This window comes from Gossypium raimondii, chromosome 10, assembly GCF_025698545.1.
Source record: "Gossypium raimondii isolate GPD5lz chromosome 10, ASM2569854v1, whole genome shotgun sequence".
In the NCBI taxonomy this organism is placed as follows: Eukaryota; Viridiplantae; Streptophyta; class Magnoliopsida; order Malvales; family Malvaceae; genus Gossypium; species Gossypium raimondii.
Genome location: NC_068574.1, coordinates 5,722,396 through 5,741,674, shown reverse-complemented (window position 1 = coordinate 5,741,674; position 19,279 = coordinate 5,722,396). Strand labels below are relative to the sequence as shown.

At 33.5% G+C, this 19,279-nt stretch overlaps 1 protein-coding gene across 1 annotated transcript; it reads right to left on the bottom strand.

Moving 5' to 3' along the window:
• Positions 1–12,680: 12,680 nt before the first annotated feature.
• LOC105777390 (ABC transporter C family member 8) lies at positions 12,681–19,029 on the bottom strand. The gene is made up of 13 exons (XM_012600650.2): positions 18,984–19,029; positions 18,837–18,893; positions 16,594–18,533; positions 16,178–16,498; positions 15,800–15,886; positions 15,092–15,703; positions 14,823–14,987; positions 14,432–14,726; positions 14,136–14,350; positions 13,686–13,991; positions 13,546–13,609; positions 13,218–13,457; positions 12,681–13,026 (listed from the first exon to the last, which is right to left on the bottom strand). The coding sequence occupies exons 2-13, from the start codon at positions 18,859–18,861 to the stop codon at positions 12,908–12,910; spliced, it is 4,389 nt and encodes a 1,462-aa protein (XP_012456104.1). The 5' UTR covers positions 18,862–18,893; positions 18,984–19,029; the 3' UTR covers positions 12,681–12,907.
• Positions 19,030–19,279: the final 250 nt, after the last annotated feature.

Sequence of the window (19,279 nt, the reverse complement as noted above, 5' to 3'; positions counted from 1 at the left end):
TCTAGATTAAGGTTTATCTTTGTGAGAGAAAATTATAGTTAGAAAGAGAAAGCTCTAATCAAGGTAAAAAATTCTCACCATTATTCGTATCTTTGATATTTGAGATATTAGTATGAGAAAATTGTTTGAGCATCGTTTAATGATTTTCATAAAAAATATTTTTATATTGATGTCGCTTATCTCTCTCCTTCCACTTTTAATTTTTTTAAAACACATAATGATGTGTTAATCATTGGGTCAGAAAAAAAAAGAGTGGAGAGCATCTCTCTCCCTCTACCCTTGGAACTATTAAAAACACTCCATTTTAGTAAATAATACTATTGAAACCCTATTTCAATATTTAATTTTTTAGAATGTAATAATGAGATAAAGAAAGGTAATTTTTTTAAAATATAATATTGAGATAAAAAAAGAATAAAATAAAAAATCGAGTGTCTGGTAATTAATTGGGACTTGAATTTTATTAAGACTTGGTTCAGGCGGGGTGGAGGGCTGACGATAGGCGGCACCAATGCTGATGGAGGACTGGCGATTGGCGGCACCAGTGCTGGTGGAGGGTTAACAGGAGGCGGTTTTGTATGGAGAGTATGGACCTAGGACCCTAAGCTCTAATCAAATGTTTTTTTTTTTTTTTTTTAATTATTGCATGCATATATTTGGAGCGTATGGACCCAATTTGTGGCTGGAAAAGAAATTTGGGTTTTGGTTTTGGTAGCTAGAACGGTGAAGAAAAAGAAACAGGAAGAAGGTTGTATGTGAATATTATTTTCTTGTTTTTGATTTGTTTATTTTACAAATGGTTATGTTGATTTTATTGGGTTTTGATTTTGTAGAAATGGTGTGCTTGAAAGAAAGGCATGTATATTCTGCCTTTCTTTAATTTTTTTTTAATTTAAATGCAAATAACAAAAAGGGTGATAGAGAGTGTTTTTGTTTTTTCTTAACATTAACTTTTTTTTTGTTTTTATTTACTAAATATATGGTCCCATTGTTATTTACTTAATTAATATAAAGACGATTGTAATGTCTAAGAATGTGATTTTTTCAAATTTTTATTTGTAATTATTATGTATTTGTTTGTTGACTTTGTTGTCCCAAAATACAAAAATAATTTTAATAACTCAAATGATATGCCCAAGAGATTTTTATCAAAATGGTACATTTGGTACAACTGAATTACCAAATTAGGTCGTTTATTACAAAAATAAATACCGAAATGGGTTATTTGCTTCAAATTTTACAATGATCCATTTTGGTATTTAATTTTTTTTGGATTATTTTGGTAAAAAACCAAATATGCCATAAATTAATTGTCTTCACCTCAAACAGAGAAATTATCAAACCACTTTTTAAATTTTTTATAAGAAAATTAATTTATACATCTTCATTAAATTGATTGAATACTAATTAAATGAACTAAACGGCTTTAAAAATGATATAGTTCACCAATGTTGAATATCATTACGTAATAAAAAATTGTTATTGGGATAAAAATGAAAAAACAAATGATCAACTTACATTAATGTATCCTAAATTATGTTGTTATTGATTTATTTATATGTGTAAAAATATTAGTAATTCTTCAAAAATAACAAAACGGTACAAAATTCATTTTCGTTATTTACTTAGGCGATGATTAATTTTTTTAGTTGACATTGCAGATATCGAAATGACTCATTTGATTACAAAAACATATCACATATCATATACAATTAATATGGTGGTAATAAAATTGTTATTTGTTATTCACAGGTCATATTGTAAAGTTCGACATCATTTTTATTTAATTTGGATATATTAACTATTGCAGTAATTTAATATGTTTAGAGTCTGTACCGCTTACTAAGGGGTCGCGTCAACGGTGTGGGCTATCTGCCAGATCCCAGTTTTATGCCATACTTGGAGGCATCTGGATTTGGATAAGCTGTAATGATCTACACTTTTGATTTGAAGTAGGACTTGATTTTGGCTTTGGTTGAGCGGTGGTGTCTGGAGTCTGCATTTTACCCATTTTTGGATTCGGATTCGGATCGGCTTTAGTTGAAACTAAATTTTACCCATTTTCAAAACTTGTCTCGGCTAGTTTGCATTCTTGTAGTCTCATTGGAATTTAGCCTCGATGTGCCAAAGGCAGTAAATAGATCTCCACGAAACACCAAAATGCCTAACCGCGACAATTATTCCCTTTGCTCTATCGGATATGATGCAAATATTATCGTCCCTAACAACATACGTATGCAAGTTCATCAGGAAAATTCCCATGATTCCATATTCTCCTTGTCCACGATGGCAAACGCTATCGGGAGTAAGTTTCGGTTCTCGTCTTAAGCAACCGCTATAAGTAGGATCTGCATATATTTTTCATATAGCCAAGTCCCATCAACCTGCACAATCAACTTACAAGAGGAAATGCCCGCACGCATGGATCGAATGTCCAGAACATCTGGTGGAAAACTCTTCTTATCGGATGTAGTTGGTTGTCTGGGCCGTAATATGTCTGCAACTCAATAACAGTCCCTGGAATGTACTCCCACATAGCGGCTATCCACCCCTATAGCTCATTGTACGACGCATTCCAATTTTCGTACAACTGCTCCATGACCATCTGTTTAGCTATCCATGCATTTCGGTATGACACTCGATATTGGAATCATTCTTGCATTTCGGCAATCAATACCAAAATAGGAATGGTCGGCATGTCCTTCACCATTGGCATGATGCATGTGTAGATAGTTTTGGAATCAAGTTTGCGATGATCTTGTGCCATACGCGTTGAAGTGCATGTGTAAAGCCCAACAAATTTTTGAATCTCCCACATTTTCAACTTTTGGATAATTAATGCAACTCGTACCCGCCAATTAAAACCTTCTGCCGACCTCTAACACTCCCCAATATACAATGTTGGTTTAGACACAATGACCTTGTAGTCAACCGACACATTTATGTTACACCTCTTAATGGAAAATACGCACTCTTCCTTGGTTTCAAATTTTTAGCCCACGAGCAACTCCTCATGTTTTGTATTTGCTACCAACTAGTGAGCATGTAGTATAGCGGGGTACTCCGGGAACTTGGATGCATTGCGTATCATAATGCCTCTACTCGGGTTCCCAACTAAAGACACATTAACATTCCTATCGTCAGTCGCGCCTTCGTGATTGATACCATCCGGGACCTTGTCTAGATCAAGATCACTATAATCTTCAACCTCATGATCAGAAAAACCATTATTATCATATTCATCATCACCATCCACATCGGTCTCAATCACAACCAAATGTATTTGTAAATAGGGGCCCGGGTTAAGGTTCTCAAGCGCAGGTGAAGCATTAAGATTAATGTTGATACCGTGTACAGTCAATCACCTATCAACGTACGCTCTTGGAACCATCGTACACGGATCTTGAACTTCACGTTTTTCACCTAATTGAGTGGAATCTTCTTCTAGATCCACATCAGCTAACTCAAAAAACAATTGAATCGAATTAGTTTGGCAACTCCGATCCCAGCAACATAGCGCGACTATTGCCTCCACGTCTTCATTGTCTACAAGTTCCATCTCGGTAAATTTGATGGGATCTGTTAAATTTGGAAATTTGTAAAATAGTCTTGAAATCCTCCTCCCACAACGTCTAATAATTTTTGCACTGATCATTTCTTTTATATCATCAACCAAGACATTTCTATTAAATGCTATTTGTTGCCGACATTCAAATATACATTCAACTATTGTTGTCAAAATTATTTCATCAAAATAAACACATACGAAAAATTGATTATCCATATTCAATAGTAAATTTGTAAAAATAATTAAATTTCTAAATATTTTATTTCAAAATATATATATACTGGAAAAAAATAAAATTCATATATACTAACCTTACGAATTCTTCTATGTTTTCTCTTCTTCTACAACCAAAATTTTTTCCCCTTCTATTCTTATTTTTCAAAAACGTTAAGAAAACACTGCTTAAAGGTTCAACACTGAGTGCCACCTCTCTCTCACCCTCCACCAATTAAACACCCGTTAAACCCATATTTTTACCCAATATTACCTGTGTGTAGGGAGAAAATACTAGTGCTGCCTCTCTCACACCTTCCACCCTTAATTTTTTTTTTAAAAACATCATTTTGTAATTATGTTTAAGTGATTAAGTCAAAAAAAATTAGATGCCGCCTCTTCTATGCCCTTCACCCCCTTAAACATACCATTTTGGTATTTATTTTTTGTTTTTGTATTATGTAGGTTAAAAAGCCGGACTCAAGTGTTGAGAATGAAAAAAAAGCTTTGTTTTGATCTTTGTTATCCAAAAAAGTGTAAGTACCTTAGATTTTATCAACTTTCCTTAAATGAGATAGTCTTGGAAATTGATATAATTGGTGAAAAAGGGGTAAATTACATCATTAGTCACTAAATTATAGGTAAGTTTTTGTTTTGGTCACTTAATTAAAAAAGTTACAATTTGGTCACTGAATTATTCAAAAGTTTTTATTTAATTCATTGGGTTGTTAAAACCGATGCTATATGGCTTTATCTATTTCCACTGCATGCACTCATTGAAAGCTCTCTTTTCCCTTCTCTTCTATAGTTCAGCTTTTTTTTTCATGAAATAGCTTTAGATGTCATGAATCTACGAACCAAAATTCAAACAGCTTTTTTCTCCCATCGTCAACACTGACCATCAAATTGACTTGGATGTAAGGTATGTTCTACTCGTCTATGTTGGAAAAGTTATGGTTCAAAAACAGATTTCTTTTCTAGCGAAAAAAATTTGAAAACCGAACCGGTTTATGATATTTATAGCAATAAAATCTTTACCGAAATCGCACTTGTGTTTCCTGCTAGACGAATTCTTGTCGTTCTCAGCTTTCAACCGAGCAGTCTTCTCCGCTATTCTCGTACCACGAACTACTTTGAGTGTGGGCTTAAATGATTCGAATCAAACATAGAATCAGAAATAGTTTTCTTTACTTTCAGTGTAAAAGCAAAATCTCTCTAAATAGAAACTGATAGAATTGTTATTCCAGAAAATAGAATTTATATTTAAAGAATAAACTCTCACTTTTTCAGGCAAAATAATACTATCTGGAAGTTGTGTATTTAGCCCTACCGATGTCATCTATTTATAGGGAGAAAAGGTAAAACCTTTTCTGAATTGTAGGAGTCTATTTCAATAGAATAACAAACTCCTGATCTAACTAGGAGTAGATGAGGCGACAATCCTAGTTTAACAAACTAGGGTTTGCGAATCTCTTTAAACATGAGGAGCTTTTGGGTATCTCTCATATTAAGTATAATTACAAGTTTTTCTTGGACTTTTAACATAATACTTTATAATTTGATCAAAGTCGATATTTTTTTTTCTATTTCCCAAAATAAACATCTCAAATTAATTTAAATAAATTATTTTCTCAATTAAATCATTTTCTCAACCTCATTCTAATTTCATTAAAATCATGACGACTTTCTTGTGAAATAACCTCTAAAAAATATATTTAATATTTCTACATTCAATGGACTCACCATGACCAATAAATTTATTTCCAATTTTGAACTTCATTTATTCGAAAATCATAAATTCATTTTCAAGTCATTTTATTTTTATTTAGAGAAACCACATTCATTTCCAAATGTTTCTCATTTCTCTAACTTTTTTATTTCTATCTATTTCTATTCATTTGATTTAACATGCAATTCATTTCTTGTTTCAACGAGTTAGAGGAGGAACCAATTGAACATATATGATTAGGGCTCAAATGATTTATAATTAAGTTCTAGCTTTTTGCCTATTACTTATAAATTCATTTAGTCATGAATTCATTTCACTATAGTATCGTGACTGAGCTTTCCCCAACGGCATACCATTACGAAAGCAACTCAATCAGTGCTCATCCAATGATGGGATAAATTTGTTCTCCCAATATGATCTTATTTTATCTTATGGTAACCATTACATTTTCTTTCATGAAAAGTTAAAGACTATTGTTGACACCATTTTTTTGATAAAATGAGGTCAACTTGGATTTTGAAAATGAAAACGAAAATGGGAGTCGTCACTAATCCTTTTTGATAAGGTGAGCATTCTCGATTATTTAGATTCAAAGAAGAAAATTGGAACCCAATATGTTAGGGCTCAATCCACTCGAAGATCCCAAATACTGAGTATTGCCTTTATTTTTATTTTTTTAAAATTTTTCCTTTTTTACGAATCTGGGTAAAAATTGATGTAATGTTGAAAAATCATATCTGCAATTTCGATTGTATTTAAAAATACACCGTTTAAAACAAAAAGATGTCATACACGATTAATAATAATAACACCATATACATTGAGCATGATCATGACGTAATATACATAAATAAACAATTATATAGCATTGATGCTAACAAATCCTAATGCCAACATGCATGAAATATAATGATGATGTACATAGCAATATAATAGTAACATTAATAACAACAACAATAATTATAATAAATATAAACCCAAATCTTGAAAGTGTTTCTAAAAAAATAGCAAATAAATGAATAATGGAAGAAAATAGCACTAATAATGGCAAAATAAAATAAATAAGCCCATAAAAATAAATAAAATAACATAAAAAATAATATAAACTAGATTAGAAGTTACAAATAAATAAATAAATAAATAAAATATTAAATAAATAAATAAAACCCCTTCTCTTTTTTTAAAAGAAAAAAAGAAAAAAAACATAACAAACAATAAAAGTTAAACAGGCCAAGGATTAAGTTGAAATCAGAATGAAATTCGGGGGGCAAATTCGCAAATAAAATAAAAGGGATCCTTCCGAACGCGCGCACTACATGGAGGGACCAAAAGAGTAATTTTCCCTTCTCCTCCAAAACGCACAGCTTCAAGGGACCAGATTGAAAATACAATAGATTTCTCGAGGCAAAATTAAAAACAATAAAACACTTAATTGAAAAAACAGTAAAAAGCAGAAGGACTAGGGTAACAATTATACCCTAGTCACAAAACACGCGGATCCTTCAAGTAAATGGGTCGGGTCGCGCGCCTCGCAAAACGACGCCGTTTGGCATTGAAACCCCCCAATGAAACTACGTCATTTTTCATTTGGTATAAATGTTAAAAAAACAAAAAAAAATCAGTTTCATCCCTTTTTTTAAAAAAATTTTCAGAGAGCTTTGGAGCTCTCTCTCAAACCCCCAAATTTGGCCATGGTCGCTGGCCGTGGCCGCTGCCGTAGCGCCACCGTACGCGGTGGCCGGCGTCGCTCGAAATAGCCTTTTACGCCCCATCGCATGGTTTCCTTGAGAGCCAAGCTCTCTCAACCCGCAAAAATAAGAAAAAGAAAATTTTCAACCCCTTTAGGCCCGAATCGAACAACGGAGGAGAAGCCCTCTGACGGCGAGGCCGCGACCATCCGATAAGTCCCCTTTATTTTCTTTTATTATTAATATCTAGAAATAAAAGTAGATAAAACAAAAAAGAAAAAAATCTTACGAACAGAATAATAGAGAAAAAAACCTTTGATCTGTTTTCTGCTTTTTATTTCTTTCTACTAATGTTTTTTTTTTTACAAAAACCGGGAGAGAAAAATGTTACATTTTCTTTGGCTTTTATAGCCGAATGTATTTCTACTGTTATTGTTGTCCTTTTATTATGATAGTATTTTAATTTATATCTTAAAATGTAATAAAATATTATTTTAGTTTGTACTTTGTATTTTAAATTCATTATACATTTTGAGTCTATCGCGAATTTATTTTTATTTTATTTTTCTATATTGTTATTTTAATTTTGTTTAAGATTGGATTTAAGTTTTGTTGATCATGGTTCTTCATTTTAAAATGTTTATGTATTTAATTTTGTTTTCAAACTCTTTTAAATAAATCAATTTTATTAATTCATTATTTTATTATTATTTTAATATTGGCTGAATATAATTTTTAAACTAATTATTAGAATAATTTTAAGATATGACACACTATTCTTTTAAATTATTATCCATATGATTTAAATTTATCAACATTATTTTAAATTCTTTTGTTAATTCGATACATTGTTATTTATGGCATTATTTTAATATATATATATATATATGTGTATAAAATATATTATAATTTGTAACTTATAAAATTCTATTCTACTTTTTAAAATATTTATTCATTTAGATTATTTTGATTGGTTTACTTGTGATTAAATTATTTTTGTATTAATTATTCCCATTTTATTATTTGTAAGATTGATTATTAGTTTATTTGATTATAAATGTTGATGCATTATATGTTTGGTTGCTCCAAATTGTAGAATTAGTTTGCTATTCATCATTTGCTTTGTATATTGCTATTCAATTATATTGTTTGTAAGAATGGCATTTCATTAAAACATTATAATCGTTTTATTCCAAATTCCTAAAAAAGCTTGGTGTTTAATAGTTCTCGAGAGAATTGTGCCCTAACTTACTGGGCTTCAATTCTTCTCGATGAATTTACATCACCAAGTATCCATTTTATTTAAACCATACAATTTTAAAATAAAGCATTTAAGATTTCAGGATGTTGGATCCTAACTTACTGGATATAACCTTTTGTTATCTTGATTTTAAAATAAAGGTAATATTTGGTGTTTAGGAATTTTAAGAAATTGAACCCTAACTTACTGGGTTTTGATTTCTCGATTGGCCCAAATAACCAAGTATCCTTCTCAAAACATATGATTTTTTAAGACAAACTTAATTTTGAAGATTTGAAATGTTGCACTCTAACTTACTGAGTATGACAATTTATTTCTCTGGAATAAGTGAACCTTATCATCCAATTCATTTTATTCAGGATAAAAGGATTTTTATTTAAAATCTTTTCAAAATTTCGACATTAAACAATCAATTCGGTACCAATTTTGGGCGTCACGAGGGTACTAACCCTTCCTCGTGCGTAACCGACTCCCGAACCTGTTTTCTCAAAATTCGCAGACCTAAAATTATTTTCGAGGTGATCCGATCACACCACAATAAAAGATCGGTGGCGACTCCCATTTTATTTTCAAAGTCGATCCCCGTTTTTTAACATAAAAATGGTTTCGACATAAGTTATTTTTCCGTATTACGATCTGACCACGTAACACAGCTTAGTATTAGTTTAAACATTAGACAACCAGTGAATCAATATTTTTTTCTATTTTGCTTTGCATGCAAAAACCACATGAGGACAATTATACAAAGTATATTAATGTAATCCATGAATTGTTTTATTAACTAACTGCTCGAAAATTTTACAAATTTACAAATAAATATACTCGAGTAAGAATATCATAAATGGTAATCACCTTATATGTGTAAAGAAAATAATTGAAAGAAAACATATTGAAGTAACTTTAGTTTTAGTAATGTGACAATAAAATATTGGAACTAAACCTTCATTAATATATGGCCCAAATGAATTTAAGTTTAATGTTCATAAAAGAAATATCGTTATTTACTTACTAAGCTCTTTGAGATTATCACATTAGTTGTTTAAAAACATATGTGAAAGCTTTTCCCGTGAAGATTGAACTAGCATCTTCAGAGGATCGCACCACCATTTGAAGTTTGAAAGAGTGTGAACAAGTAATGTTGTACTACATAAATGCTTAGACCATTTAGAGAGTTTATAATTATATTGCCTTGTATTACTAAGCGAAAAATGTATTCAATTTTGATAATTTATAAGATAAATTTTGGTTTTTTAATTAGTTTGAGCATGTTCCATATATGAAACTGAACATTTGGAGGCTCCACAAATCACAATATCAACCATAATATAATCTTGCTCAAGGAAAAGCTGCACTTTTATTTTTATTCAATTTAGTCCAAACTTCATTTTCTTCCAATCTAGTTTCCTAGTCGTATGTTACTTTATTAATAATCTTTAGCTCGTTTCTTTAATCGTTGGAAAATTTACACTTTAGGTTATTCTACTTTTTTGACTTTATAGTTTGGTCTTTTTTTCCAAAATTTCATAATCATAATCATTTTCACAAAATTTATTTCCTGCAAATAAAATTAATTCCTCAAGACTTCACTTAATACGCTTATTTTCGAATTTTACCTAGAATTTCTGGGCATGGCTCTACATCTTGTTACCCTAAAGAAGACAACAAGCTTGTGGTTTTGTTCCTTAAAACCAAGGTTCGTATCAAATTTCTAAGAGCTTGGGTTGAAGTTTATGATCCATTTCTTTAGCAACATTATCCACAAGAGGGCATCCATCACCTTGATGATAGTAAAGCAATAGGTGGATGAAACTCTAAAAGAAATGTTACCTGATTTAACGTTGAAACTCTCCAAATAAAAAATTTAGACCACACCATCAGAATTGGAATATTTACTAATGGATTAAGAGATTGAGAGTTCAAGTCTCTTTCAAAGAAGTCGCCAAAGGTCTTCTTGTACCTGCTTGTAAGGGCGGAAAAGTATATCAACGCTGAAGAAACTATGGTGGTCAAGCAACAACGAAATAAGTAAAAGAGGAGAAAGGGCATGGGAGAATTCTTCGGACGACGGTCCCCTCGATGCTTCCAAGATAATAAGGCAACGTGATCACCTTTGCAAAAGTACGATATTTATACACCCCTCAATAGACCTTGACGAGAAGTCCTTTTCGCTATAAAAAGAGACAACCTCACCAAACACGCAGAGAAATTAAGGTTAAGTATCAAGAGAGACACCTTGAGGTATTGCCTTTTCCATAAAGACTAAAAACACATGATGGAAAAGTGTATCCACCTATGGAACCAAATCTAAAACTTGATCAAGAAAGGGTATCTTAGGCACAAAACCTACTTGATTAGGATTGAAGGATAGGCATGACTCTCTTCAGTCTGTTAACAATCACTTTCATAATTATCTTCTAAGCCAATGAACAGAGGCTTATGGTTCAGAAATAAGAGAAGTTCTCAAGGCTAAGAACTTTCAGTATCGGTACAACTAAAAAACTGAGTTCCTAATGCTTTTAGAAATGGCATATTAAATTAAGCAATTTTAATCTTCTCATTAGAAACTTCTATAGACAACACACCAATCTCTTAGACCCCTAAGCTTAGGAAGAACTCTTTTTGAGACAATACCTAAAATTATCCATAACCCCTCCCCAACCTATAAATAGGAGGATAATGTGCTCCAGCGCACTCGAACCCACGTCCTCTTGTATTGACAACAATGCTCGTACCAATTAAACTAAAATTCAATCAACTCACCTTAAATCTTATATATATATCATCTCTCTACTTTATGCTTTCCACACCAAAGTCAATGCCAAAAACTTTAAACTTTAATTCCTAAATCTTAAATGATTTATATCAAACATTAAAAGAATGATCCTAAATCTTTTAAATAATTATTTTGGTAAATTTGTTAAGGAGATTCTTAACATAAGCACATATTGTTAAATTATATTTTAAAAATAATAAATAAAATGCGTGACAATTTTTATCAAATGGACCAAATAATAATTTAAACTTAAAAATTTTAACACCTTATGAATTTTTTTCTAGAACCCTAATCTCTAAATTGAAACCCAAAACCTCAATTTTTCAAGTATAAATTTTTTTAATGGTACAACTTACACAAACGAGTGAATTTAGAAATAACTACAAGGCACGAACTTTAAACCTTAAACACCAAGAAAAACAGTCAAGTGCATGTACAATATCAAGTTGCATGAATGGGTGTAATTAATCAAAACATAAATCTTTTAGTCATTTGTCAAAAGTTAGGAATGAGATTTCATTTGGAAATCACATCAACAAATTCTAAAATTTTTCTTTCCTTCCTCAAATTTCTAATATTATTATTCTATAAAGTATTACTGTAGAAATCTTTGTAAAAATTGAGTTTCTTGTTATACATTACTCAGTACTTAGTGAACTATTCTCGTTAGTACAAAACGTAAATAGTCATTGGCTTCATTGTATCCTGAGGTTAATTTGCTTGAAACTCTTTTACACAACAAAAATAGATGGGCAAATATAACCTTAAAGATAGTAGCTTGATACACGTATTGGAATCTTATCCTATTTCTTCTTTTGCTGTTCGAATTCCGTTCATGTTCGAGGTTTTTTCTTACCGGAAATTTGTACTAACATTAACAAATCCATTTATCTGTAAAATAAGGGGCAAACTGAGAGTAGTGGAAGTTTCCAAGCAGGCGAAATCACAGAGAAGTCTGTTAAAATATTAGTGAAAGGTTATTATAATTTCTGGAAACAGATGCGATAGAAATAATTTTCTTCGTTTTTCTTATGTATATAACTTCAATCAATCACAAAAGAATCCTCAGAGATTGCTTATTTTATATGGATTTGTCTTTAATTTTATTAATAATTACTTTTTAAAAAATATATATTTTTATTCTTTCTCTGCTTCTTGTCAGTTAACTGATTCATTATTTGGCTATATCCTAGAAATTTTGGTAGCAAAATTATGTTTTGCTACAATTCTTTGATGCAGACAGTTTGGGTTAACTCACAGAGATATTTAATAGCAATGGTGAATTAATCTCTATCATGACTTTCTGTTTTTTTTTACCCATTTACTTTGACTAGTTTATAAAATGTGTTATAAGTACTTATTACATTGATTTGGGAAATAATGTTGGTTGAAAAGGATTTGGAAATTGAGATAGTAGTTGGTACAAAGAACATTACAATAAATAATATAAAATGAATTTTCTATTCAAGATAAATATTTGATACTCTCATTATAGTCTTCCATTATTGATATGGAAATAATGGGTACAAAGAGTTTGAATCCCTACAAATTTTCATGTATTCCTCTACCTTCCTAGAAATCAATAAGAACGGCTCTTGGAAGACTCTGGAAATTTTCTATTCAAGATAATAACACTACATGGTTGATCTTATTTTCATGCCAATATTTGTTCTAATCATTGATAATTTTTAATTGAATTCCTCCTGCAACTTGACCAATATTCAGCTACTAGCTTAGAAAAGGAAGATTTTGTTGCCATAAGGTTTGAAGGCTCATCATATTCCAACAATTTACCTGCACATATAATACTCGATCAACATTGAATTCATTTGATTGGTTTAGTCTCTTAGTATGAGAAAGGATTGCAGGGACCCGAATCCCAGATTTGCTAGTGAAATTGGAGTTCAAAATAATACATGCTGCAGTAATGTGATTATAACTTGGATCATTTGATTGATATTAGAAGTAGGAAAGAAGAGCTTTACCATAGGAGAGGACCATGACCATGTCACTGTCTATAACAGTTGGAACTCTATGAGCCACTGTTATGACGGTGCAATTTGAGAACTCTTCTCTTATAATTCTTTGCAAAATGGCATCGGTTGCAGAGTCTATTGAAGCAGTGGCTTCATCCAGCACCAGGATTCGGTTCCGTTTCAAGAGAACTCTTCCAAGGCAAAACAGTTGCCGCTGCCCCACACTCCAATTCTCACCTTCATCACTCACTGTCAATTCAACAACAACGGCAGAACAATCATTTTTGGTCTGTTTAACTGAGAAAAGGCAATTTATCACAACTAAAATTCAACTCACCAGATGAATCTAGCTTGTTTGGCAGGGCACTGATTGTTGTTTTAAGTTGACACTTCTCCAAAGCCTGCCACAGGAACATAAGGGTAAATTCCAAAAGCTCATTGTTAGAATTTTTTAATATCCATGATTAGTTGGTTCACCTTCCATATTTCATCATCTGAATAGAGGCCTAGGGGGTCTAAGTTAGTTCGAATGCTGCCTCTAAATAGAGTTGGCTCTTGAGGAATGATGCTAAGCTTCATTCTCAAATCTTTCAGTCCCATAGAGCATATATCAAGTCCATCTATAAGTATTCTCCCACTTGAAGGCTCTACTAGGCGAAACAAGGCGCTTATGAGCGTAGTTTTTCCACTTCCAGTCCGTCCAACAACTCCTACTCTGGTCCCTTCTAGGAAAGTGCAAGTGATTCCTTTGAGAACTAAAGGAGCATTCGAGCGATATCTTATCTAAACAAAGCATTGAATCAAATAACATGAATTAGTTGTATGATACCATATAAGACATAGATTTGGTTCAACTTCAAAGAAAACAAGTTCATCAGACTTTCAGCACCCTTTAAACCATTTTCCAGTTCAGATTCTTTTATTTACCTTCAGTTCTTGCAATTCGATCCTACCCTTATAGGGCCAAGAAGATGGTGGCCTGTTATCTTCTATAATTGCTGGAGGTTCTTCAGGTATGTTCATGAACTGTTTTATCCTTTCAACCGAAATCAAGTAGTTCAATAAGTTGCAGTACCAACGAGAAGCAAAAATTTGCGTGCTGGTCAGCGATAAAGCATAAGAGAGAGAGAGACCAACAAGTCCTGCAGATAAAAAAGTTTTAGATTAATGGCTTTGAACATTCTCTACTTGTCATGAAGATTGGTTAATAGAAATTATATTACCTGGTCTGGCTTGGTTTTTTGGAAGCAGAAGAACGAAAAATGCAGCAGTGAATACAGTAAGGTTTTGAAGTGTTTCAATCCTTAGAACTAGCCATTCCATGGCCGCATTAGAAAGAAAGAAAAGTGTGGCATCTGTGTTGACAAGCTTCAGATTATTTCTAAAGAATCTATCCACCATGTTAAAAGCTCTAATGGTGACCACCCCAAGCGAAGTCTCGGCTGCATAATTCATAACGGGAGCTTTCGTTGTTCCATTAATTCTTATGAGTTCCCTTGCAGAGGACATATAATACCGCTGCGGTTTGATGGAAAAAGATGTTAGGTGAAAAGCTCTTTCACCTTGGCAGTGAATGAGATTTGAGCAAATCAAGTGAAAAGAAAATGCATCCACCTGAATGTAGTTTACTGCTACCATAGCAAGAACAGCAACAATGAGAACTTGCCATGTAATGAACGCCATGGCTCCGATTGTTGCTATGAAATCAGTTGCACCAGCTGCCACAAAGACAATGGAAAATGGTATGTCGAAATCAAGGATACTCATATCTGATGAAGCCTGCAAGAGTTTATATAAAATGAATTTTAGTATCTCAGGAAAACACTCCAAGGGTACATGAAACATTATGTTAAGTCCGGGCTCATTGATAAATTTGGTCTTACTCGGGTCAGAATCCTCCCAACAGGAGTCGAATCAAAGAAAAACATTGGAGCTCTGAAGATGGAATTGATGAGACCAGAGGAGAATGCTTTAGAAGCTTTTAATCCTAGATGAGCACCATAATAGGATCTAAAAAACACAAAAACAGCACTAAGCGTGGCAATTCCACTGTAAACTCCTATCAACATGCTGCTGGTAATGTTAGGAATTTGAATAGCAAACGCCAGCCAGTAGGACGAAGCAACCCGAAGAACGGAAAACATAGACTGAGCCAATATGATTAAAGATAGATAAAGAAATCCTTTCGAGATCGAAACATAATCCATGAATGGCTTCCATCCAACATCGCCGATCTCTATTTCTTCATCTTGTGTTAATTGTATTCCAGACGGACCTTTCACCGAGCTCTCCCCTTCACTGATCTGTTTAGTTGGATAACATCTATTAGACATCTCTGCAGCAGTCTCTTGAGATTCTCCTCCACCGTCACCATTCAAAGTACCCAACGCAGTTATGGAATCTCTATGAGCATTCACAAGTTGCTCAAATGCTGTCCCAGCCATTAATAGCTCTTCATAGCTCCCTGATTGAGTAATTTGTCCACCATCCATAACCTAGGCAAAAAAGAACAAATAATTCTTTTGATAAAGCCAGAAAAACATATGGATAGATTAAGAAAATATAAACATAGATCCGAACTCCGTATTTACCAAAATTCTATCAACTTGTGAGAGAAACTCCACTTGATGAGTCACCAAGATGACAGTTTTCTTCTCTAGTGCAGTCATAACACAATCCTGCAATCATAAAAGTTAGTTTGATTATGGTATAAAGAAAATTAAACATTGTATCTGTAGAGAGTTCTTCGGTTGAAGCGTTATAAATAAGTGACATGGGATGAATTGAATGACGATGGGAAGGAAGACTAGAACAGACTCGGTAGTTGGTAACAGTGAGTGGAAATACAGGTGGTGGTTATAAGGTGGATTGAACTGGAGGAATAGGCTAAGCATGACCGAGCAATGACTGAGAAAAAGTAGAGATTGAGAGAGCTCTAGAGCCAAAACTAAGTGAAGAAGCTTTCTCACATTGAACAAAACAGAAGCTGTATGTGCATCAACAGCACTGAAAGGATCATCAAGAAGATAGACATCGGCATCATCATAGACTGCTCGAGCGAGTTGAATCCTTTGCTTCTGCCCTCCACTCATGTTAATCCCTCTCTGACCTATTTCTGTAAGATCTCCATGGTCAAAACAATTGATATCTTTATCGAGAGCACAAGCTTTAATGGCCTTGTCATATTTGTCTGCGTCCATCGGATTTCCATAGAGTATGTTGTTGCGAATTGTCCCACTCTGGATCCATGAAACTTGAGAAACATAGGCAATGGATCCAAACAAGCTAACCTATAACAAGCATTAAGGGAAAAAGAACTATAATTAATGACAAAAAGACAATGCTTACTGAATGTGCATGTTGGAATACTTATTTTGCAACTCACAGTTCCTGAAAGTTTCGGGATCTCTCCCAGCATTGCATACAAGATTGAGGATTTTCCAGCCCCGACTGGTCCGCAAACAGCTATCTTCTGCCCTCTTTTTATTTCTAGCTCCAAATTTCTAAGTGTCGGACTTGCAATTTCAGGAACCCAACTGAAATTGCCTGCTTCTACTGTCACACTTTTATCAGAACTCTGCAGGGGAAATCTCCTTACTTCATCATGCCTGAGTTCATCATCAAGCAGAAAAGTGTTGATTCTATCAAAAGAAACTTTGACTTGTATAAGAATCGAAAGTGCCTCAGGTAACATTCTAACAGGTTCTGACATGCTTCTTAGAGTTGCAAGAACTGTAAAAACGGTTCCAGCATTCATTGGGGCACTCCCAAATAGAGCACATCCCAAGAAGACAATTGAAGAAACAATGGTTGGAGAGATCCAATACAGGAAAGTGCCATAAGGCCTCAAAAACTGTTGTTTAGAAAGCCATTTGAACTCATTGCCACGTAAGGATTCGATCGAGCTCTTGAATTTCTCCTCCCAGGATTGCAACTTAATGATCTTCATGTTGTTTAAGATCTCAGAAATGGCTCTCAATCTCTCATCTTGTGAGATCATAAATTCAGATTGGCACTTTTGTATGATCTTTGCAAATGGCGTGTTAAGGAATCCACATATGGCAAGAGGGACTGTACCGAGTATAGCACCAAAACCAACAACAGAGAAAAGGACTCCAATAGACATGAAAAGCTGCAATACAAGACTCCAAGTCGAATGAAACCACCATGGAAACTCTCCCATTCTGTAGGCATCTACAGCTATGTAATTCACAATGTCCCCAGTCGAATGTCTCTGCCTTCCTGAACTCGAAAGCTTCAGCTGTTTCTGATAGACTGCCACCATTAGTGCCGATCTCATCCTCATTCCAGACCTCCTGGAAGAAAAATACCAATACCTCTGCGACAATGACTCGACAACCTTAGAAACAACGAGGCATCCTAGTAAAACAATACCCTTCTGCAGGTTTTCCTCTTCCTGGTTTGAATAATTTACAAAAGCATATAGCAATAATGGAAGTGCTGCAACAGCAATTGTCCTAAGAACTGCACAAACTGCTATAATCATATTTTCCATAAAGTAGACTTTTGTTATGGCCCTAAGTACCAAGTTATTTCTATCACTTGAGCCTCCCTCTATTATAAGGGACTCCCATGCATTAGCAAACTTTTGGTATGCCAAATTGGATTCATCTTCAGCACTAATAGAAGGGATGTCTTCGAGAGCTAAGGGTCTCAAGTAACCCCTGGAAAGCAAAGGATTAATCCAAGAAAATGACAATTTGCTAAAGAAATTGGCCTCACAAACTTCTATCTGGTCTTTTTCTTCCTTTTCCTCTAATAGAGATTCTGATAGACTCTCATGTTTCCTATCCAAATCAATGAAGTTTCTAAAGGCAGAAAACAACAGCAATATGTTCACAAGCCATGGGAAAATGTCGAATATTTCTATCCGGTGTGTTCTATATAGGACTTCAATATGAAGAATCGAAACCAGTAAAGTGAATGACACCCACCACACGGAGATGAGAATTTTCACCGGTTGTGATGTATGAACAAGCAATGAAACTGATAATGAAATCCAAATTAATCCCCTGATAAGCTCAATCAACCAGCTCAAGCTATGAAATCCACCATTTCTTGCTATTAGATTCCATAAACCAACACTAAGATACAGTACACTAATGAGAGCACAACAGATAGAAACAACAATGGAGATCCTGTCCCTTTTGTTCACAACTCTGCGTTGCTGTTTTATGACTGAACGTACATACAAAAGTAGATAGAAAACAAAGAGGAACACCAGGTTTATGAAATCTATGATGGTTCTTTGAATGCAGAATGAACCAAAATCAAGTTTCCCTTCAAAAATTAAAGTGAACCCCTCTGCATATCCATCACAATATTTAGAATTAGCATATTTTCGTACTGTAAAAGCAATAATAACAAAGGTCAGTCCAACAGGAAGACACTGATATAGATTACGAACATATTGTCTGCATTACAAAATATTTGAACGGATCATGATGTTATCTTACACTTAGACAATAACTAGTGATGGTTTAAAAAGATCTTAGTCACACGTACAAGGCGATACATGTTCATGCAAGATGAAGTATATAATTAATGATAAAAATCCAGTAAGCATTAATCAAACAGGTGAATGAAAATGAGCAAATAAAGGTGTACCAAGTAAGGTCCTGAAGGAAGCCATAGCTGATAGTTGAAGATTCAATGTCAAGCTGTCTGTAAATCGCACAGTAGATTAGTTCAGCGTTAGGGGCTCTATGTGTTTAGGCAAAAATATTTAAGTGGATAAAGTGAAAGGAAACCTACTCTCATTCACTTCAGCTATTCCACAGAAGATGCCATCATAGATCAACGAAACCCACCCCCCCCCCCCCAAGTCCACCGATTTATTCCATCTTATTGTGGTGTTCGTTGGTTGTTTTTTTGACCGCTTTAGCTTAGTAGATTGCTTCCACTTGAATACTATATGTATTCGAAGAAAGCATGATGGTATAAAAATATAATCTTTCAAAAATATTTTTAAATTTTAATATATACATATTAAATACATACCCGCACATATCATATTTTCGTCCATAAATTCCGTTTTGTTTCCCCATAAT